Source organism: Dendrobium catenatum, unplaced genomic scaffold, assembly GCF_001605985.2.
Source record: "Dendrobium catenatum unplaced genomic scaffold, ASM160598v2 fragScaff_scaffold_295, whole genome shotgun sequence".
NCBI lineage: Eukaryota > Viridiplantae > Streptophyta > Magnoliopsida > Asparagales > Orchidaceae > Dendrobium > Dendrobium catenatum.
The window spans coordinates 69,772-94,266 of record NW_021318757.1 but is presented as its reverse complement, the minus strand read 5'-3'; the positions used below and the strand labels follow the sequence as shown (position 1 = coordinate 94,266).

Here is a 24,495-nt window from a genome sequence, read left to right as displayed (position 1 = left end):
CATCAAAACATAAGACCTGAAAATAGGTTTGCAACATCCTCCAGCCATATTAAGAAAATAGTAAGTAAGCAGGAGAGGAGAAGAGGTTTGAGGTGAAAAAAATGGCTGGAATGCTCTGAATGTAAAGAAATGGTCACATCGTCCAGGACAATCGCAGAATCATCCAGGACGATTTGGTTCAATTATTGCGTACAGGTCGATTGGTCAAAAATGCGGTCCGATCGGCCGGACCGATCAGATATCGGCCAGGACAATTAGACACAGGCGACCATCCAGAGGAGTCAAGCCGGACGACCGTTAAAAAAGCAGATCGTCTGGGCCGATTAGGTGTATTGTGAAGGAAGATGCACAATAATTGATCATACCAGATAAAATTAAAACATTTTAAATCTATGCCACGTGTATCTTCTAGGATGAATAGTGGATCGGCCAGGACGATTGTCCAATAATGGATCGTCCAGGGCCGATTTTTAGGATTTAAACATACTGACATGTGAATCGTCCGGGACGATCTAGTGTATCGGCCAGGACGATGTCTATAAATGCATCGGCCAGGACAAAAGTTGTATCAGCCAAGACAATCAAGATGATTGTAACAGAGTTCGATCGGATCGTCCATGATGATAAGGTATCGTCTGGGACGATGCGTTATAGATGGCTCAGAAAAGTTCAGCATATGAAATTTTGAAGAGAAATTATCATATCGTCTAGGATGATAGAGGTATCGGCCAGGCCTATGTGACAAGAACTTGAAAATCAAGGAAAGATGGAGATGATCAGAGAAAGCCCCAAACAAATAAATAAAACAAAAAAAAAATAAAAGTTAATAAACAAAAAAAAAACTAAAAACAATCAAAGAGAATTTTTTTTATTTTTTATTTTAGCAAAGTCCATATGACAAATTTCTCAAAACATTAAATTTTAGAGATTCAAAAGATCAATGAGTTAACAATGTCACAATCTGAAAATGGTAGAATATCCGATCCTGTTAATCCCTAGATCGAACTTCTTTTATGGTAAAAATTGTCTTTTGAAAATAAAAGGCTAAACTCAGAATAATTTAATTGGGTAAAAAGAAGATTCATTCAAAACTTGGTTACAAAGAAAATATCTCATAGATAATATACCAAAGTAATTTGTCTCAATCATGGAATTTGATATCAAGCATTTGAAAATATCAAATAAACCATGAGTTCTTCTAAGTTTTAAAAGATTTGAAAAGAGAGGATAGCTTGCATTTAGTGAGCTCATTTTTTGCCTCTTGATACTTTCATTGGCTCTTTGAGCATCTTTTGATTTTTGATACACTTTTGTGTATACTTTTTTTATTTCAATTTGGCGTCTTTGCCATTTTTTATTTTTATTTTTGCAAGCTAAATTCTCTTTTACAATCTCTTAAAAATGATTCTTAGTTTTGAGTATATCTTCTAGATATTAGAGAATAGGAACTCTCTCTCTAACATAGGGAAGAATCAAGTAACAAATCTTAATCAAATGATACGTACAATGGCAAGATTTTAATTAACTTGAAAGATATATAAAAAACTTTGGACATTATATATTAGGATAGATCATTGTAGCAAGATAAAAAAAAATTTTTATTTTCAAAAATCATTTGTTAAAAAGAGATAGACTTTTGTTTGGACAAGAAAGTTATACCTACTAAAAGAGGTTAGAAAGAGGGAAAATATCAACGGCGTTTCTCCCTTTTAGCTGATTTAGAGATGCTAAGCATTGACATTAAATCTCCAAAATCTAAAAGCTTGAAAAAATCATCATATAGAAAACCAAAATTAAAATGAAATAAGATCAAATATTTAAAAAGGCAAAATGCTAGTACGAAAAAAAAAACAAAAACAACATTAAACAATAAATGCATTTCAAGAATTTATGAAGCAGCATATTTAAGCAGTTATGAGCTGCGAGCCTCCATTTGTCCAAGTATCTTATGCTCTCATGTGGTCTTTGGTGAGAGAAATCCTGCAAGAATCAACAACTGTCAGATTTAGGAACACAAATAGGTTTGGGTCCCTTCTCATGAAAAGTAGAATGTAATGCATGTGTGCTATGTTGTGAATTATGCAATTTTGGTCTCCACATCTAATGTGTACTACGGTGAACAGTGCAAGTGTGTGAGATGTGTCCTAGCATGCCACATAAAAAGCATCTAACACAAGGAAAATGATTTCTTAAATGGTTTGGATTGTAATGCCTCTTCCTAGGTCTTGGCTTTAGATCAGAAGTAGGTGTCATCCAATTTCTCTTAATTGAGTCCAATTCATCTTTAAACCTCAAGTTAGTATCTTCTAAAGCATTATTATCAATCCTCAAGTTGCGTTCTATTTCTTTAGATTTCTTCAAATCAGATTTGAGTGAGGTGTGTGAAACTTTTAATGTATCATACTCATTAATTAATTCTGAATGCTTTTTATTTAAATCATCAAATTTATCAAGTAGAGCCATGTGATTTGAATCAATTATAGAATGATCTTTAAGAATAATTTCATGCTCTTTTTTGTAAAGTTAAAATTCTAACTTCAAACTAGCATGAGTTTTCTTAAATTTTTTGTATGATGCATGAATTTTCTTACAAATTTTGAACAATTGATCATAAGTTGGTTTACATACCTCTTCTTCATCACTTTGATCAATATGATCTTCCACCATTAAGCACAAGTTTGTTATTTCATTTTAAGGTTCAGTCTCTGATGAATCAGTTGCAGAATCTGCCCAAAATACTTTTTGAAGTTTCTTTTTGTCTTTTCTAAACATGGATTTCTCCTCACCCTTTTCTTTGTTTATGTGATCTTGAAGTGTAGGACAATCCGCTCTGACATGTCCAGGCTTCCTGCATTTAAAGCAAACAACATCAGAAAATCTTTTAGAATATTTATTATCATTATCTTTTCTCCAACTTTGATGATGCTTGTGTTTCTTCCTTAGAAAGTTTTTGAATTGTCTTGTGATTAAGGTAAAGTCATCGCTTTCAGACCCGGAAGAGTCAGAGTCCAATTTGTGTACTTTCAGTGCTAATGTTTTCTCTTTCTTTTTCTCACCTGCATCAAGATTTCTTTGAATCACCCCTTTCTCATAAGCAATGAGTGAGCCAAGTAAATTATCAATTGAATAGGTGTTTAAATCCTTAGATTCAGTTATAGCAGTGATTTTAGCATCAAAAGTGGAAGGCAAGCATCATAAGATTTTGTTTACTTTTCATAGTTTGAAAGTTCTCTTCCTAGGGCATGCAAAGAAGTTACAATTTGAGTAAACCGTGTATACATATTAGAAATTGATTCAGAAGGTTTCATACAAAAAAGTTTGTAGCCATGCAAGAGAATATTCAAACGATATTGCTTCACTTCATTGGTTCCTTCATAAGTAATACATAGCTTATCCCAAATCTCTTTTCCAGTAGAGCAAGTAGAAACACGCATGTAATCCTCGAACTTTAAGGCACAGAAAAAATAGTTCAAACACTTCGCATTCAATTGAGCTAAATCTCTATCATCGGTAGTTCATTCAAAAAAATCAACTTTAGTTTTAATTCCGTTAATTTCATAAGTAGGTGGAGAATATCCTTCTTTAATAAGTATCCACATGCGATAGTCAGTTTATTACAAAAAAGTAGACATGTGAGTTTTTCAAAAATCAAAAGGAAGGTTGTAAAATAGGGGAGGTCATGTAATAAAATATCCTTTAGTTGTATTACGATTCCCAAAGTTAGGCATGGATCAAAATTCAAAAAGTTTTCAAACTTTATTTTTATGAATCCCTCTCTGATACCACTTGAAAGTTTGTTAGGGATGTTAGGCCCTATGAACTAGTCCCGAGGCAAACCAAGTGGGGGGGGGGGAGGGTGAATTGGTATTTTAAAAAATTCTTTAAAACCAAGAGAATAAATATCACAAACGAAAATCATCACGAAAAAAAAATAAGTGCAAAAAAATTAAAGTGTGGAAGCAGTAAAAAGAACACAAGGGTTTATAGTGGTTCGGTCAACTTGACCTACTTCCACTCCACAGAGGCGCCCTCCGAGTATTGCACTACCAACGTGACTCTCCTTTAGTCCCCACAGCTAGGAAGAAAAGCCCTTACAAAAACACCTCCTTTTATCCACACCTGGCAAGGCAGAGAACCCAACTCTTTTTGCTTCCTTCTGAAGCAGGCAAAGAATCACGATCACTTGCTGAAACTTACCTCTCCCAACCCTTCCAAGGATAAGAGACTCTTGGGAAGAAGAGTGGAACAATGCTTGGAGTAACCCTTGTGAACCCCCTCACAAGCTCCCCCTCACAAGATCCTCTCTCTACCTCTCCCTCTCTCTCTCTTTCCTTTTGGTTGTCTTAGGTTAAGACAGCAGCCAAGGATGTTAAAAAAAGTTGAACAATAGCTCTTAAAAAGAAGAGCTTCAAAGGAGCTCATTAATTACAAGTTGTGGACTTTATCGTCTAGGACGATATTGACATCGTCCTAGCCGATCAGTACAAATCTCATAAGATCGGCCAGAGCATCGCTCTGAATGCAATCTGGATGAATGAAAATTTGCTTGATCATCCCGGACGATCTCACGATCATCCCAGCTGATCAGTTCAAATCAGAGGAAAATCATCCAGAGCATCGCCCTAAATTTGAGCTGTTCGATCCAAATCGGCTTGGAGCAACCAAGGGTTTTTGAATGGATCGTCCAGGATGATGTGATCGTATCAATCATCCTTAATTACTACCATGATTGCCGGATTGATTTAGGTATAATTACACAATATCGTCCAGACCGATAAAAGAATCATCCTGGATGATTTCCAAAAATACAGAATACCTAAATTAATCATGTCGGTAATTTCTTTCTGTATTGAGCATATCATCCTGGTCGATACAGGTATCGTCTAGGCCGATCAGTTAATTACAACTGCCTTAACTAAAATCCTGATTAGATCTTCTATTTTGAACTCGATCGCCCAGGATGATATAAATATCGTCCGAGCCGATGTGAGTAAAAGCATAAGTTCTAAATCTCTCAAGTGTGTGTGTGTAGGGTTACTTAACATCAGTCACTTCAAATAATTATTGACTTAAGAAAGAAAAAAAGAAAATTACAGACTAACTTAACCCTAATCTACCTAGTCTTGAGTTGGTTCCTGTTATCATCCAATCTTTGAGTCCTGAAAAGTCAGTAAAAAAAAGATAGTCATAACAGACTGACTCAACCCTAATCTACCCAGTCTTGAGTTGGTTCCTGTTATCGTCCAATCTTTGAGTCTTGAAAAGTCAGTAAAAAAAAGATAGTCGTAGTGAAACAAGATTTGTTTGCTATCATCAAAATCATAATCCAAAAATAGGTTTGTAACAAATTCTACTTTGGATCGGTTAAATACTTGGTAGAGGCAACGAGTGAAGGTTAAGTGGATGGAGGAGGGTGATATTAACTCCAAGTTTTTTGAATCCTTTGCTAGTGCAAGAAGGAATTAAAATTGGATTTTTAAAGTTAAAGATGATAGTGGGATGATTGTGGAGGATCAACATCATACTGTAGACATTTTCTTCCAGTTTTCTAATAAAAAATGAAGGTTTGTGGATTATATCCTTGATGGATAGCCTTCCTCATTGTGTTCACTTGATGATTGTGATAGAAGTTTGCTGGATAGAGAGGTATCTTTGGAAGAAGTAGAAAGAGTCCTAAATCAAGTTGGTGGTTTCACAGTTCCTGGTAATGTTGGTATTTCTTATTCCTTTATTAAAGCATATTTAAGTATCATTAAAGTGGATTTCTGGAATGATATCAATCAATTTTTCTTTTCTTGAAAAATGAATGTTGAGTGGAAAGATACTTTAATTCTTCTTCTCCCAATGGTGAGCATATGGTTCCTTCAAACTATAGGCCTATTAGTCTATGTAAGACTATGTATAAGGTGGTGGTAAAGATTCTTTTGAATAGATCGAAAATCATTATCCCAAAACTCATCTCTAAAGAGCAAGCAGCCTTTTTGAATGGTCGATCATTATCAGATCATGTGCTAGTAGCTCAAGTTGTATTTCATAAATTCAGGTTTTTAAAATCATCTATAAGTTTAGTCTCTTTTAAAATTGATATGGAGCATGCTTATGACTGTATGAATTTGGGCACATTGAGAAAACTTTTGGAGTATTTTGGGCTTCCTCTTCGGTTGTCTAGATGGATTATGGAATGCATTGAAGATACTAGGGTTTCTTTATTTATTTATGGTTACTTCTTAACTGGGATCAATGCAAGGAGTGGATTTTGACAAGGTTGTCCTTTATTGCCTTTTCTATTCATTTTATGCTCGTAGTTATTATCCAATGCTTTTATTCAGGAAAGTGATTCAATTGGTATTCAAATTTGACCAAATGGTTTGAGGATCTCACATATGATTTATGCAGATGATATTATTATTATTTCTTAAGCTAATAAGAAGATTGTGAATGAGAATAAGGACATTTTGCTGGATTTTTATGTTTTGTCAGGGCAGATAATTAATTTTAATAAATTTGCTATTCTTTTTGGTAAATATGTTAAGAGAAGGAAAAAAACCATAAATTGGATTATGAGGTTTAATCTGGTTAAGGAGTAAATTTATCTTGGTGTCAAAATTGCTTTGAGGTGGCTAGTGAGATCTGATTTTCAGTTTATTATTGATAATTCTATTAGGAAGATGAATGTTTGGGAAGCAAAGCAATATCCTTAGCGGGGAAGTTTACTCTTATTAAAGCTGTAATACTCTCTTTACCAATTATTCAATGTACGCATTCCCTTGTTCCTAAAGATGTTTTGGATGAAATGGACAAGATGTGTAGGTGATTTATATGGAACAAGCATGATGGCAGATTTTGGTCTTCATTATGTTAGTTAGAATGTTTTGTGCAAACCGATTATGTTGGGAAATCATGGGCTTCTTTTGTGTGCAAGCATTGCTAGTCCTTTAAGATCCAAGTTAGCTTGGAAATTTATTCAAGACAAAGATTCGTTGCTATATAAGATTATTAAAGATAAATATAGGTCTCAGATCTGTGCTAAAGGTTAAAAAAAGAGAGGTTTGTCTACACTGAAGATTATTTCTATGGGATCCATGTTTCTTACTCCTATTGTAAGATGGAAGATTGCAACATGAGGCACTATTGATGTTTATAATGATGTTTGGATATTGGATAAATGCATTAATAAATGGAAAACATTTGTTGTGAATCAAATAACCGATGGTCTCACAATGGATCAGTTTATTGTAGATGGATGATGGGGTTTTGCTAAACTTTGAAAAATGTTTGGAGAGGAGTTGGTTCTTTTGATTATTCAAATTCAAATTTGTCCTAATCGATTAGATAAGCTGGAACTCATTCATAAGAATTTTGGGAAGTCTATCACTGCTTTGTCTTTTGAAGCTTTGGTGCAGGAGCAGTCCGAATGTGTCTTCTACATTTGGATCAAGAAGGAAAAATTGAACTCAAGGGTGAAAATTTTCTTGTGGAGGATGTTCCACAAGGCTATTCTGACATTTCAATTTTTGATGCATAGAAGTCTACAAGATATTACTTCTTGTCCAAGAGGATGCAATGTGGTAGAGAATCAAGAACATGTGGTTGTTAAGTGTTTGAAACTTATTGAGGTATTTAAATGTTTGAATAAGTGGGGATTTAGTATTCCTTCTCTTGATGCACTTGAAGATTGTTGTTCTTGGCTGAAATCTTCTATTCTAAAGAATGGTTTTTGGTTAATTTGTATTATTCTTTGGTTTACTTATCTTGGAAGGAGAGGAATAAATTTATACATGGCAGTATTGAATAGAGTTCGATGGTGATTGATGCTAATGCAATAAGTTATGCTTCAGTTTCCTTTTCTAATGGAGGATTGAGTTCGAGCCACTAGGTTGTTAATCAGCCTTCTAGGCTGTTAGTGAATTATTGGCACCGTCCTCCTCTCGATTGGATCAAAGTGAATGCTGATTCTTCCTTTCTATCATCATATACGGCTGGAGTTGGTGATGTTTTTTGTGATTGTAAAGGGAGATTTTTGATAGCATTTGGACAAACTTGTATTCATTGGGATGTTGCTAGTTTTGAGCTCTTTTTTATTCGGGCTATAAGGAATGTTAGGCAAGATTGGATGTTTAAATGTAAAGGGAACATCATTGAAGGTGATAATTACAATTTTATCAAATTTATTTAACTCTTTGAGGAAAATGAATGCTTCAAAGGATGGACATTGGGTGGAAGATCTCTCATTTCGCAAGGATTTCAATAATGTTATTTTCAATTGTGCTGATAAGATCTGCAATAGATTATTGTATTTTGTGTGCTAGTTTTGCTCATTTTAGTAATTGTTTTTGGATGACATTACTTTGAATAATATTCCTCATTCTTTTCTTAGTTTGTAAAAGGAGGAATGTGATTTTATTTCTCCATAGGTTGTAATAAGGTTTTTCTTAGTAATGCAAGGGTTTTGCATGTTAAAAAAAAAAAAGAATACTCTCGATTAAAGTGAAGACTAGAGATGTTAAAATTCATTTAGATTTAAGGAAATATTTGGGCTTTTAAGATTTTAATGTATTGGCTTTAGATTATAAATTATTTAGTTATATTTTGAATTTAGATTTAGATTTTAAATTTATATAGAAAGAAAGTAATGTACAAAGACTGAGGTTAGTATACAATATGGACTTACACTTTCCTAGAGAGAGCTATAAGCTAACAATCCTAAGAGTAAACAATCACCAAATGAATGTAGGATTTGATAGGGTCTATCCTAGGAATCAGAGTGTTATAGTTTTAGAGATTTTTATGATAAGGACTCTATAATATATAACGACTAATATATATATATATATATATATGATTGCATAATAAGATGATGAATGAAAAATAATGTATATAAAAAAATGTATTCATTAATAATTTCATAATACAACCAGGATCTACTATAAACAAAAACGGTGGCAAGGTTCCACCAACAATAAGCTTGAACTTCTAGTCCTATATAAATTTTAATATGATTGTTTATTACTATAATCTTCTAGATCCAGGATCTTCTATAGAATTCCAAAAGACACTGATATTTAAAAAAAAAAGAATAATTTCTTTTTGAAATTTATATATCCATACAAACAATCATTTTTCATCTTTTATAACTCTTGATATTATACAACTCAATCTATCTATACAAAAATCTAAAATATTTACATTTATATTTGCCTTTACATATTGCCTAAGTATATTCTACTTTACAAGAATATAAATAAGTCATTTATATATATTAAAGAAATATACATATGATACTTAGTGTGGGAATATGCATGAAAGTAAAACGAGCGAAGAGCCTACTCTAAATGTGCACTACTAAAAATATAAATATGATATTCAGAGTACAAAAAATAATCAAATAAACATGAGTACCCTCTAGATAAGACACTCTCGAAGCAAACCAAATTAAAGCATTCGCCTAGCTTAGGTCAGAGTTGGTTGTCCTAGCAAACCATCTAATTTTGTGTATAAGGCTATGTGGCTTAGATAAGTTTAAGGTTTTATTAGTTTAAAATAGTATGAAATTAAATTAGTTTGTTTTATGTCGTTGAAGGGTAGTTTAATTTTAAGTATTTAATGATTTAGATGTTTTAAATTTTCTTAATGGGAAAATTAATTATTATAATTATTTAATTTTAGGTTTTGTAGAACATAGTACTCAAAACTTTTAAGTGATAGAAGCTATTGATTAGCAAGTCCTAGGCTCATATTGGTAATATCAGAAATCTTCTAAAATTTAGGTAGATAAGATGCATAGAACCCATCATTTTAATTAAGTGCTTAATCCTTCAAAATTCAGGTAGTCCTGTAGTATATAAAAAAAAAACAACATTCCTCCTTTTAAAATTGATTTCCATAATTAAACCTACATAGAAAATAATACAACAATAATATATACATTCATACATCCACTTCAAATCAAGAACATAACCAATTACATTATCAATCATAAACCTTTAAACAATAGCATAAATAAGAAGAGTATCATCAACAAATATCAAATAACAAAAAAAGTCAAGATGTCTAATGAAAAAATAACTGAACATATAAAAAAACATATAAATATAGATGTCCACATCAATAAAATAAATAACATCTACACTGATTCAATCTCCTCATCAATTGATGCTGTACTCCTCCCACTACTCATCTGCTCCCTCATGTTTCGCATTTCCTCTAAAATTTGTTCTTGTTATATTTGCATATATTACTCCATCTCTAACTGTTGGTACTCCATCTGCATATGCCAGTCAATTTGTGCTTTCCTTATCTATTTTAGCTTAGCTGTAAGGGTAGTTATCTGTTCGGTATAAAAAGACTCCTGTTTGTTAGTTGAGAAACTGGAGCTACCAGATGTCTACAACTCATATGTAGTTGCTTGGGAGCCTAAATCGTATACTTTATTGTGCTGAATTCCTCCTACTGCTTGCGACCAAGTACGGTAGTCAGAATATTCTGCTGATCCACCAAAAGAACCTTAACCTGCTACAGCCTAGCTCTCTCGAAGGTGTGTATACTCCTCCTATAAAAGTTAATAAAAATTTCAGTAATTTATATATAAAATCATAAAAATTAAACTTATATACTTACATGGGCTTTTCTTATACACTTATCAACCCATTACTGATCCTCAACATGAGTTGGTTCTCTACCCAACACTTCTTTTTATAATAGAAATATATTAGTATTCTTATTAAAGTAAATTATTCAAAAAATTTAAAATTTCATACCAAACATCTTCTATGCTCAGTATGTGGAACAGAACCCATAGTAATATCTTTGTTCTGTCTATTTTGATCCCTCATCCTGCTGTAGTCTAGGCTAGCCCAAGCAATGTTTAACTCTGCCCATACACTCTCACCATTCTAAAGTGGCCACTCGCCTGACTTTCTAATGTTTGTAAACATGTCTCACATGCGAGTCGAGCCACGCTTCTCAAAATTCTTTCTGATTTTATCATTGTGTTGAGGCAAGCAACAAAAATCTTTTTACATTTAAAAACTATAATAAAGAATGTATAGTTTATTAGCTTATGTAAATAAGATATATACATAACAAATTTATATAATAACTAACCTCAAACTCTTTAAACCACATGCCTTGTACTTCTTTTGGGACTTTCTTCCAAGAAATATAAAGAACATCATACCTACTCCATATTGTTGCAACTCGAACTTATGAGTTTATATTTTTAATGATAACAAATATTATGAAAAACTTTCTATTATCTACTTGTATTCATAATATTTGTTTATTTGTGTGTATACGAACTTTTCAGGATTACGTGCACCATTCAAGACTCAAGTTTTGGTAGAACATATTTTATTTGTAATATTCATTGATGTATTCTTAATTTCTTGAGTTAAATCCTATAAGAGAAGTATGCTTTCTTGTGACCATGCAAACACAAACTCAAGGGAGTGATTTTGTAAGGGCTTCTCCGCCTAGCTATGGGGTTAAAGGATAGACACTGAATTTAGTGCAATACACGGAGGGTGCCTCTGATGAGTGGACGTAGGTCAATATTTGACTGAACCACTATAAATATGGTGTGTTCTTTCCTGTATTATTTTTACATTTAATTTTTGCACTTTGATTTTCTTTGTGGTGAATCGAGATTTTGTTTGAGTTTGTATTTTGATTGAAAGATTTTTTAAGAATACTAATTCACTCCCCTCTTGGTTAGCCTTGGGCTAGTTCATAAGAGCTTAACATTCAGAACAAACTTTCAAGTGGTATCAGAGCGAGATTCATAAAAATGAGATTTTGAAAACTTTTGAATTTTGATCCATGAATAATTTTTTGTAATAATAATATTGTGGAAGGATATTCAATCACCCGGTCACCTTTATTTGAAAATATTACTTTTGATTTTTGAAAAATTTGCATGTCTACTTTCTTACAATCAATTGATTACTGAATGTGGCAAATGATTTTACTGGTTATTCTATTCCTTAATGTGTTAAAGATAGAATTAAAACTAATATTCATTTTAATCAATGGAGTAGGAAAGAGCAAATCAATGGTCAATTGAATGCTAAATCAGTAAATTATTTTTTCTGTGCTTTAATTTATGAAGATTGTATGTTTGTATCCACATGCACTACTGATAAGAAAATTTTGGATATGATGAAACATCTACACCACTATAATATTCTTTATGACTTTGCTCTATGTTTAAATCTACTTTCTCTAATTACAACTAACTATCTATAGTTATAATTTGATTGTCCATATAGTTAGCAAGATCTTTTTTGTTTGACATAAACTCTTCTTGATGTGCTGGTGGTATTGATATAGTATTCTCAATAACTCCCTTAGGTTTGATCTTCATAACTATGAGCCAATCTTGTTTGCCTCATACTCTGCTCGAATAGTTAGTAAAATAGACTTGATTTGCCTAACTAGCAATAATGAATGGGTCAAACTTTGAGTATCTCCTACCCCGCTTAACTTCAATAATACCGTAAAATAGATGTATTCTTGTACCTCTATTCTTTACTGGATAAAACAAATCAATAAAATAAATAAGCATTATTTTCGTGAGCAGGATATTCCAATTGTAATATTTCCGATAATACCCCATAGTACTCAGAATCATATACTGTATGAGTATTCCCTCTCAAAAATACACCAAAATTCTCTATTTTTCTATCTTCACACCAAAATTTCCATTATCCAAAAAAATTAGATAACACTTTACAACACTATTTGGTCCCCAAGCTAGATCAAGTAGTCCATGATACTACAAATTACTACTTTGACTGTACACCTAGTTAGTAGGTAAAATATATCTTTAACATGGTTACTAACTAATTAAAGACATATTAATTGAAATGAATAGGAAAAATATGTATTGTATTTATAAACAAAATAGGGAATTCTATTTCCCCTACCTTTTGACCTTCTACTTATTCTGTTGCATTCAAACCATCAATAAAACTCATGTAAATTAAATTTATGAGTAAACATTAAATTTTTTAGTAACAAATTTATGAGCAAGCATATTCATACTTACTTGATATATGACTACACTTCATCAGAGTTAAGCAAGACATATAGTGTGACAACTCACATCTTCTTGTCAGTTAAATAGTGTATGGTGCTAGTACCTGTGGGTTCACCACTTCCATTAAATACAAATAAATTTTAGGATAGACCCAGATTTTTAGGTGCACTACTCTGACTTGATTATTGAAAGTTCGACAGGGATATTTTGCTCTAATGAACTAGTCACAAGGCTAACCAAGAGGGGGGGGGGTGAATCGGTATTTAAAAAAAACTTTAAGCAAAAGCATAGACTTAAACTAAAGTCACCACAAAAATCAAAGTGTGAAAATTAAATAAGGAAGCAGTAATAAAGAACATAAAAATTATAGTGGTTCGGTCAACTTGACCTACGTCCACTCCCCGGAGCCTCTCCTCTGAGTATTGCACTAAACACAATGACTCTTATTTTGCCCCCACAGTAAGGCAGAAACAACTTTACAAACCTCCTTTTCACCAACTCGAGTGAGGAAGATAATCCAACTTCTTTTGCTTCCTCTAGAAGAAGGCAGAGAACCCAACTCCTTTTGCTTCCTCCTGAAACAGGTAGAGAACCTCAATCAGATGATGAAGTAGACCTCTCTAGAACCCCTAAGGAACTAGAGACAACGATCGAAGAAGACGACAATGGATCCTTGCTTGGAGAAATATTTGTGAAACCCCTCACAAGCTGCCCCTCATAAGATCCTCTCTCTCTCTCCCCCTTGCTCTCTCTCTCCTCTTGGCTCTCTTAGGTCAGAACAACAGTAAAAGATACTCTATTGGGTATAACAAGAGGTCTTATATAAAAGAGCTTCAGAATAGCTCTTAATTGCAACAAACCGACTTTATCATCCAGGACGATATAAATATCATCCTGTATGATCAGTATAAATTTAGCTCAACTAGCCAGGATGATTTGGGACTATCATAAGGTTTTTGCTCATATCATCCAGGTTGATAGTATATCATCTTGTATGATTAGTACAAGTGGTTGAATATCATCTAGAACATCACCCTAAATGAATGTTTGGATGATGAAAAAGTTACTTGATCATCAAGGCTGAACTCACAATCATCCCAGATGATTAGTTCAATTTAGTGCATATCATCCAAAGCATCACCCTCAATGAAATCATTTCGGGCTGCTAGAGAGAGAAACTACCGCTAGAGAGAGAAATTGCCGGAATTTCAAACTTTTCAATTCCTGATTTTTCTGCAACACTTCATCGCCGGAGATCGGCTATGTCTGGAGAAGACCGTCGACCTCCTATCAATGGGCTTAAGTCAATGGAAGAAACAAATGGACGTATCAGGAGCAAGGAGGATCAGTATTGGTCGTTTCAGCGATCAAAAGCAGAAATGGTTCAAAATAGAAACATAGCTAAACCTCTCGTTATCAAAGAGGTTAGCGATGTTCTTATGAAGAAGACGGTGGAATACATTGAAGGAAAGGGCAAATGAATTTTGGTAAATTTAGATTGTATTACACCATTGGTTGAAAAATCACGATCAAACTTAAAACATAAGGATTCGGGAACTTCTTCTTCTGATTTGAAGATTTTTGTTAACAAATTTGGATGTTGAAATGCAATCTGTGACCTATGGCCAGCGATAAATGTGATCATTTCAAATAATGTTAATAATAAATCTCAATCAAAGGACAAGCTTACTTCTGTTCCGAGCTTAGAATTTTTAATCAATCCTGCATCTCAACCTGGAATAGATGGAGATGGTTTAAGAGAATCAGATGCAAAGATTTCTGAGGATGTTTCTAAAGTAAATTCTGTTAATGTGTGGAAGAAGACTCAGCACATAAAGATTAAATATGACATGGATTCGACTCCTGTTACTGATGACAGGATTGCTGTGGTGATGAATTTTGAATTAGAAAAATTAAACTCTCAAATTCTTAGGAATTCCTTGGTGATCAAAGTGTTGGGTAATAATATCCCATTTCCAGTTTGTAGTAGAGAACTAAAAAGACAATGGGCTCGATTTGGTAATTTCCATCTTACAACTTTGGGACTTGACTGGATTCTATGTTCCTTTTCTAAAATGGAAGCAGTTGAAGAAGTTTTGGAGGGAGGTCCTTGGTTGATCGGAGGAAATATTATTGGACTAGACAAATGGTCCCCCAACTTTTCACCCGAACCCTTAAAGGACTTACAGCTCCTATATGGATTCGATTGCCATGTTTACCATTGCACTGCTGGGATGAACATAACATCTGTCGGATAGCTTCCAAGATAGGAACGCCTATATATCTTGATAGAAACTCTCTTAAATTGGGAAAGAGAGAGTATGATTGTGTTTGTGTTAGCATGGATCTGGATAGAATAATTCCTAAAGGAATTTGGATAGAAGGATTACACGGTAGATCCTTTCAAAAGGTAGAATATGAGAAGATCTCTTCTCTTTGCTACCATTGTGGTAAACTAGGCCATTTGAAGAACAACTGCACTTTGATAAATAATGCTTCCTCCAAAATAGTAACTGCAACAACAAATGTTAAGGAGAAGAGGATGGAACAAGGAGGTATTTCCAAAAATCAAGATGAATTAGGACCTTAGATACAGGTCAAATTCAGGAAAAATAAAAATGTCGTGAAGAGTTTTTATAAGCAGAAATCTGGAAGTTCAAATGTTCATCCGCAAACAAAATCTACACCAGAAGATGCTGAAATAATTGAAATAGAAGTTTTTCAAAATTCTGTTTCAAATTCCATCAATAATGCCATAGGTTTCAAGGAAGATAAAAGCTCTGAAGTTATGTTGAAAAACAGATTCAGTATACTTGAAGAGGAAATACATAACAATGAATTAGATGAACCCAATGGTGAAGACTGTATTGCTGAAATTATTAAAATTAATCCTCTCAAGGGAGATGAGATGGTTACTGTTAATTCTAAGTAATTTATGACAACTAAAAGATTTGAAATAATTAAAGAAGTCAATGAAGAAGAAGATAAATCCAATGGAAAACTTCCAGTTGAATTCCGGGAGAATAAAGATCCTCATTCAGAAGACAACAATGGGAAGGGTTGCTTGCGAACTCTGGTAAATCCTGAGGGATTACTAGCGAACTCAAGTATTCCCTATCATAAATCAGATTTCAAATTACAAAAAGAGCTGAAATCCCTGTTCATGGAAGTTAAAGGAGGAGGCATTGTTAAAGGTAGGAAAGGGAGCAATCCCTGTTCTTGTCAAATATGACTTCAATAATCTTTTGGAACTGTAGGGAGGCTAGGAAAAAAGAAGCCTCCCATTATTTGAAGGAATGCATTAAGAAGAATGATTTGATCTATGCTGGGCTTTCTGAAATGAAGATTTCTTCCTTTGATAGGAAAAATTGTGAGAAGTTCATTGGCAACATATGGGATTATTATTTAATTCCTGCAGAAGGACTTTCAGGAGGACTTATTGTTTTTTGGAGGAAGGATCTTGCTTCCTTTTCAGTCATGGTGAACTCATCTCAAGCTATTGTGGGAGTATTTAATATCTTCAATAAAGGGGTTTGGCTCATTGCTTCTATCTATGGAAGTAATGATTTATATAAGAGAAGAAGCCTTTGGAAAAATCTTGAAGATATTTCTAATTCAGAATTACCAATTATCATAGGTGGAGATTTCAACTGTATTCTAGCTCTAGAAGACAAGCAAGGAGGTAAAAAATTCAAATTCTCTCAAGGGGTTCAAGATTTGAGAAATTTTATTAGCTCTTTTGATCTACATGAAGTGAAATTCATTGGTCCAACTTGGTGTAATAATAAGATAGGAGGAGCTAGAATCATGGAAAGATTGGATAGATGTATTTTGAATTCTATAGCCTTACAAACTATTCAAAATCCAGTTATAAAACACCTTCCTAGATTAGCATCCGATCATTGCCCCATTTTATTAAATCTTATAAATCCTGCATATAGGAAAAATTCAAAGATTAGATATGAAGAAGTTTGGTCTTCATATGCTGCAGCAACTGGAATTGTTAACAGCTCTTGGAATAAAAATATGAATGGAGATCCAGTCAATGCTTTGAACAAGAAATTTAAAAGAGTGTTAAAGGCTCTTTATTATTGGAGTAAATCAAAACATCAGGATTTGATGGTGTTAAAGGAAAATCTGTTAAAAGAAAATTTTGATTTGCAAACTGAAGAAGCAGAAGCTGGAGGGCTGTCCAACAATAAGCTACAGCAGCTGAAGTCTAAAATTCATGAGCTGAATATTAATTTATCTCGGCTTAACACATGGTGGAGGCAAAGAGCTAAGACAAAATGGTTGGTAGAAGGTGATTCAAGCTCTAAATTTTTCCATCTATATGAAACTGGAAGGCGGAACTCCAACTGGATTCATCAAATTAAGGATAAAGATGGAATTGTTACTGAAGATCAAAGTCAAATTGAAAAAATCTTTTATGATTTTTTCAAAAACAAATGGAAGGAGAAGGATTGCTTGTTGACAGGTTGGCCAAAACCTTTCAACATTTTGAATGAAGTGGACAAAAAAATTTTGGCTAAAGAATTCAGGAAAGAAGAACTTGAAGAAGTGGTTAAACACCTTGATTCCAACATCTCTCCAGGTATTGATGGAATATCTTGCTCATTTATCAAAAAATTTTGGTTAATTATAAAAGAAGATGTTTGGAAATCAATTAGCTCTTTTTTTGAACAAGGTAATATGAGTCCTAGTTGGAAAAAAACTTTGGTAGTCCTCATACCAAAGACTGAAAACCCGATTTTTCCTTCCAACTTTAGACCAATAAGTCTTTGTATATCAATCTACAAGCTGGTAGCAAAGATGCTATTGAATAGGATTATTTGTCTTATTCCTAAAGTTATTTCTGAAGACCAATCTGCTTTTATTAAAGGCAGAACTGGTTCAGAACATATTTTATTAACCTAAGAAGTTTGTAACAAATTTAGATTTTCTAAATCTAAAAAAGGACTTATGGCTATAAAAATAGACATAGAGCAAGCCTATGATAGTATGGGATGGTCTACACTTATCCAAGTGTTGAAGAATTTGGGTTTCCCTGATAAATTTGCTAATTGTCTTATTCAATGTGTTACTGGTTCCAACTTTTCTATTATAATTAATGGTAACAACACTGAATGGATCAAAGCTGAAAGAGGGTTCAGACAAGGTTTCCGCCTATCTCCATTCCTTTTCATATTATGTTCTCAACTACTCTCGGATGCAGTTATGCTCAGTAGGAAGGAATTGGGTATCAAAGTAGCTCCTAATGCTGAAAAAATTACCCTTCTTTTGTATGCGGATGACATATTACTGCTCTTGGAAGCCAATAGAAAAAAGGTGAAGGCAGCTAAAAAGATGTTGGAACAATACAGTAAATGGACAGGTCAAATGATCAATGTTCATAAATCCTCTATTTTATTGGGGAATTCGGTCCACAAAAGGAGAGGTAGGAGATTGGCTAAAATTCTGAATTTCAAGGTTGAAAAAAGTCTCAAATATCTGGGAATCAATATTGCGTTGAAAAAAGCTTCACGGAATGATTTCCTTCATTTGAATATTTTACTTCTAAAATCTGTTTTATCTTCATTATCAATATATCACATTTCTCATTCTTTAGTTACCGTGGGAATACTAAAGGATTCAGACATAATGAGTAGGGACTTTTTGTGGAATAAATCTGATGGTAGTAAGGGACTACACTATGTATCATGGGATGTTCTTTGCAAACCTGTTAAAATGGGAGGGCAAGGTATTCACTCTATGGCATCCAAGGCTGGTACACTTCGGGCAAAATATGCATGGAAGATGATTTCTGGTTCTAATTCTCAACCCTACAGAATTTTGAGAGTTAAATATGGTAATAAACTTTGGAATTTTCAGATTAAACAACAAAGTTCTCCATCAATTAGAATTATATATCATGGTTATAAAGCTCTTAAAGACATTTTAAGATGGAAGGTGTCTACAGGAGTCAATATAAACATTATTCATGATGTTTTGATTTATGATAAATCTATATCCAGTTGGCCAACATTTGTCAATAACATAGAACCGAATTTTCAAAATCTGGATTTCTTTATTGATAGAGGCGAATGGGATACAAATAAACTGGAATTATTCTTCTGACCATATTTGATTGAGATCATAAAAAATGTTCAAATTTTTCATGAAATAGAGGTGATCAGCTGGAACTCAAATACAAATTTTCAGTGAAATCTATTTCATCTTTAATTTCTATGGACTCCAATATGGAGAGAGAGGAAGACCAAAACTGGAGCTGGATGAATAAGCTTAAGCTTAGACCACGGGTGAATTTATTTTGGTGGAGACTTGGAATTAATGCAATTCCTACAAAAGCCTTTTTGAAATACAAAAAACTGTCCAATAATGAAGATTTTCCAAGAGGTTTGAATGCTACAGAGAATGAGATTCATATCATGGTGAATTACAAAAAGCTGGAAAATGTTCTTAATGTCATTAGAAGTTGGGGATTCTCAATTCCTATTTTTAATGCTTTTCAAAGTTGTTATTTAACTTTGAAAATATTGGCAAATACTAATCCTTTTATTGGAAACATATTCTATTTTGTAGTCTTTTTAAATTGGATTAACAGGAATATGTTTGTTCACAATGGTAAGGAAGATAGCACCACTTCTATAGCAGCAAATGCTTTAAGTATGGCTGAAGCATCATTCAATAGAAATTCGGATTACTGGGAAACCAACTAGCTTTCACAGCTATCCAATCATTGGTTTCCTCCTCCTCCCGAATGGATTAAATTAAACATAGATGCATCGGTCAAGAGCAATTATAATGCAGGAATTGGAGGAGTCTTTCGAGATCATAAAGGGAGATTTTTATGTGCATTTGGATTGAAAAATAAGCATTGGGATGCAGCACAAATGGAGATGCAAGCAATATTGTCTATTAAATCTTTCGTTTTGGAATGGAGATATGATTACAAAGGTATTATCATAGAGGGTGATAATAAAAATATTATTGATCTTGTCCAAAAAATCTTTAATAAGCAACCTGCTGAAGATGGAGGAAATTGCAATGGGGACTTCTCTTTTCTCTCGGAGTTTAATCAGGTTATTTTTCATTTTGTCCATAGAAATAGCAATAAGTTAGCGGTTTCTTTGCTAACCTTGCTTGCTCTTTAGATTTCTTTTGGGATGATCTTATTAGCAATAAGGTTCCTCCTTTTTTTTTCTTTACTAAAGGAGGAATGTGATTGTGGAGCAATCACATAATAGTTTTTATATAACTTTTTTTTTTTAATAAAATTGCTATATGCATTTTCTCAAAAAAAAAAAAAAAAAGAATAAAAGTAGGTCGATGTTTAATCATCTAGGAAAAACTAAGGTTTTTGAACTAATCATCCCGACCGATCCTACAATCGTCCAGGATAATATGATCGAGAAATCAAACTTTAATTACTTTCCTTAATTTCCAGATTAATTTAGGCATAATTGTATTGCATCGTCCAAGATGATGTCTTCGATGATGTCCAAAAATAAAAGATATCTAAATAAATCTGGCTGCTGATTCTTTCTGGTTTGAGCCTATCATCCTGAATGATACAAATATCATCCAAGACGATGCACTTAATGACGTCTACCTTAACTAGGATTCCCTAATTAGGGCTTCTATTTTTAACTGATCATCCAGGATGATTTTTGAATCGTCTTGGATAATATGACCAAAAATAAAAAACTTTAAAATAGTCAAAAAAATTTCCCCCAAGTGTGTATGTACAAGGTTACTTTGCATTAGTAACCACATCATTTACAATTAACTCAAGAAAGGTAAGAGATTACAAACTGACTTAGACTTAGTCTACCTAATCTTGAGCTGGTTCAAATTGCAGTTTGATCTTGAAGACCTAAAATATTAGTAGGCAAAGCAGTCATAGAGAAATAGAAGTGTTTGCTATCATCAAAATTCTATTCCTTAACATCAGATTCACAACAATCTCCCCCTTTTTTATGATGGCAAATAATTAAAAATAACGAAAACAACTTAAATACTACTCCCCCTTTTGACATTGCAAAAAAAGTGGAAAAAACCAAAAAAGAAAAAGTAAAAAAAAAAAGAAGAAGAATGAAAATAAGGTTATTTTTTTAATCAAAGCATGAATATGACAAAGTCTCCATATGATTGATTTTAAAGACTTGTAAGATCAATAAGTTAACATCATCGAAATCTAAAAATAGTAGAATATCTGATCCTGTTAACCCTAGCTCGAACTTCTCTCAGGACAAAATTAACTTTTGAAAACAAAAGACCTAACTCATAAAAACTAATTGAATAAGAAAAAAAGATCCATTCAAGACTTGGTTTCAAAAAAATATCTTATAGAATAATATATCAAAGTAATTTGTCACATTCATAAAATTTGAAATTAAGCCTTTCAAAATATCAAATGACACATGAATTCTTCTAAGTTTTAAAAGTTTGAAAGAGAAGAGAACTTGCTTTTGGTGGACTCATTTTATGCCTCTTGTTAATTGAATGGCGCACTTTGCACGTCTTTTGATTTTTGATACACTTTATGTATAATTCTCAATTTGGCGTCATTACACATCTTTAGATTTGGCGTTATTGACCACTTTTTTTTGCAAGCTAGATCTTTTTTCAAAACTCTTAATTACTCTCAGTTGTGAGTATATCTTCTCAATATTAGAGAAGAAAAACTCACTCTCTAATATCAGGAAGAACAAACCACAAAATAGAATCAATATTATATGGTAAATGCAATGATAGGATAACGAGAAAACTTGAAAGTAATATAAAGACTTTGAACATTATAAATATAAGATAGATTACTATAACAAGATATAAAATATCTCAATCAAAAGTCCAATTGTTAATTTCAGATAGACTTTTAATTAGAAAAGAAAATTACACCACTAAAAGAGGTTAGAGGAAGAGAAACAATCAACGGTGTTTTCTCTCTTTAATAGATAAAGGGATATAAAACATTGACTACAAATTATCAAAAACAAAAATAAGACATAAAATATCATTTCAACTATAACCAAAAATAAGAAAAACTAATAACCAAAAAAAATGATAGAGATGAAACAACTATAAAATAATAGTAGAAATGAAAAACTAACTCAAAATTAGAATAGAAAGAATAAAAAATAACAACAATCAACTATAAATATGCGAATCAAAATTTATTAAGTAGCAAGTTTATGTAATGAAGAGTCGCGAGTAAGTGTGTTATGAAAAGAAGAATGCAATGTAAGTGTGTTATGCTGTGAATCATGCAATTTGGATCGCCACACCTAATGTGTGCTATGATGAAAAGTGTAAGTGTGTGAAATGTGTCCTAACATGCCACATAAAAAATATCTTACTCCAAAAAAATGATTTACTAATTGTTTGGGTTATAATGTCTTTTCCTAGGATTTAGCTTTAGATCAAGTGCAGATGTATTCCAATTTATCTCAAGTGCATTCAATTTAGCTTTAAATCTCAAGTTAGCACTTTTTAAATTAGCATTATTAACATTCAAATAGTGCTCCTTATGCTCAGATTATTCAATATAAGTTTTAAAATAAGATTCAAGTGAGGTGTAGGATGTTTTTAAAGAATCATGCTCAACAATCAATTCAGAATATTTTTTATTCAATTCATCAAACTCATCAAGTAAATACATGTGATTGCTATAAAGTTGAGTGTGATCTTTACTTAAAATTTTATGCTCTTTTTATAAATTTGAAAATTCCAATTTCAGACTAGCATGAGTTTTCTTAAGTTTCCTATATGATGCATGAATATTCTCACAAACTTCAAGTAATTGATCATAGATTAGTTCACATACCTCTTCTTGATCAGAATGACCAAGATGATCATCCATCAAGCACAAATTTATTATCTCCTCTTCTGCTTTAGTCTTAAAGGAGTCAAATGCAGAATCTGCCCAGAATGCCTTTTGGTATTGCTTCTTATATTTCATGTATTTTTGTTTCTACTCACCCTTCTCTTTTCTTGAGTGATCCTTAAGTATAGGATAATTAGCTTTAACATGTCTATGCTTTGTGCCTTCATAACAAATAAGATAAGAAGAACTTTTAAAGTTTTTGTTATCCTTACCTTTTTTTCCACTTATGGTGTACTTGTTATTCTTTCATAGAAAGCTTTTGAATTACCCAGTGATGAAGGAAACATCACCGCTTTCAGACCCAGAAGAATTTGCATCCATATTATGAGCCTTTAGCCCCACAGTTTTCTCTATCTTTTTCTCACCGACATCAAGTTTTCTTTGGTTCAACTATTGCTCGTAAGCAATGAGTGATCCAAGTAAGTTATCAACAAAATAAGTATTCAAATCTTTGGATTCAGTAATTATAATAATCTTAGCATCAAAATAAGAAGGCAATCATCTCAAAATCTTATTGGCTCTTTCATAATTAGTTAGCTCTCTTCCTAAAGCATGCAATGAGGTGATAATTTGAGTAAAAATAGTATATATGTTAAAAAGAGATTCAGTGGGTTTCATACAAAAAGTTCAGAGTCATGTAATATAATATTCAATCTAGATCGCTTAACCTCATTTATACCTTCATAAATAATACATAATCTATCCCAAATTTCTTTACTAGTTGTACAAGTTGAAACACGTATATAATCTTCATATTTGAAAGCACAAAAAAAATAGTTCAAATATTTCGCATTAAGTTACGCTAAATCCTGTTCTTCAAATGTCCATTCAGTAAAAGGAAGTTCAGATTTAACTCCATTAATTTCACGAGAAGGAGGTGAATAACCATCTTTAACAAGCATCCACATATGATAATCAATCGATTGTAAAAGCATAAACATGCGAGGTTTCCAAAAAAATAAAATGAATATTATCAAATAAATGTGGTCGTGTAATATAATATCCTTCCATAGTATTACAATTACCAAAGTTAGCCATGAATCAAAATTCAAAAGTTTTTAAAAATTGGATTTTATGAATCCCGCTCTAATACCACTTGAAATTTTGACAGGGATGTTAAGCCCTAATGAACTAGTCCCAAGGCTAATCAAAAGGGATGTAAATAGATATTAAAAAAAAAAAACTTTATGCAAAAGCACAAACTTAAACCAAAGTTCACCAAAGAAATCAAAATACATAAATTAAATGCGAAAGCAGTAATAAAGAACACAGAAATTTATAGTGGTTTGGTAAACTTAACCTACATCCACTCCCTGGTGCCTCTCCTCTAAGTATTGCACTAAACATAATATCTCTATTTTTGCCCCCACAGCAAAGCAGAGAAGCCTTTACAAACCTCCTTTCCACCAACCCTGATGAGGGAGAGAACCCAACTCCTTTTGCTTCCTACAAAAGCAGGCAGAGAACTCAACTCCTTTTACTTCCTCCTGAAGAGGGTAGAGAACCTCAATCAGATGCTGAAGTAGACCTCTCTAGAACCCTCAAGGAACTAGGGAAGATGACCAGAGAAGAT

General features: G+C 32.8%; 1 protein-coding gene across 1 annotated transcript; it reads left to right on the top strand.

Annotated features, from left to right (window-relative positions):
- Nucleotides 1-15,377: 15,377 nt before the first annotated feature.
- Nucleotides 15,378-19,153, top strand: LOC110096995. Its single transcript, XM_020823177.1, has 4 exons — nucleotides 15,378-15,591; nucleotides 15,796-15,964; nucleotides 16,294-17,630; nucleotides 18,015-19,153. The coding sequence occupies exons 1-4, from the start codon at nucleotides 15,378-15,380 to the stop codon at nucleotides 19,151-19,153; spliced, it is 2,859 nt and encodes a 952-aa protein (XP_020678836.1).
- The last annotated feature ends 5,342 nt before the right edge of the window (nucleotides 19,154-24,495 follow it).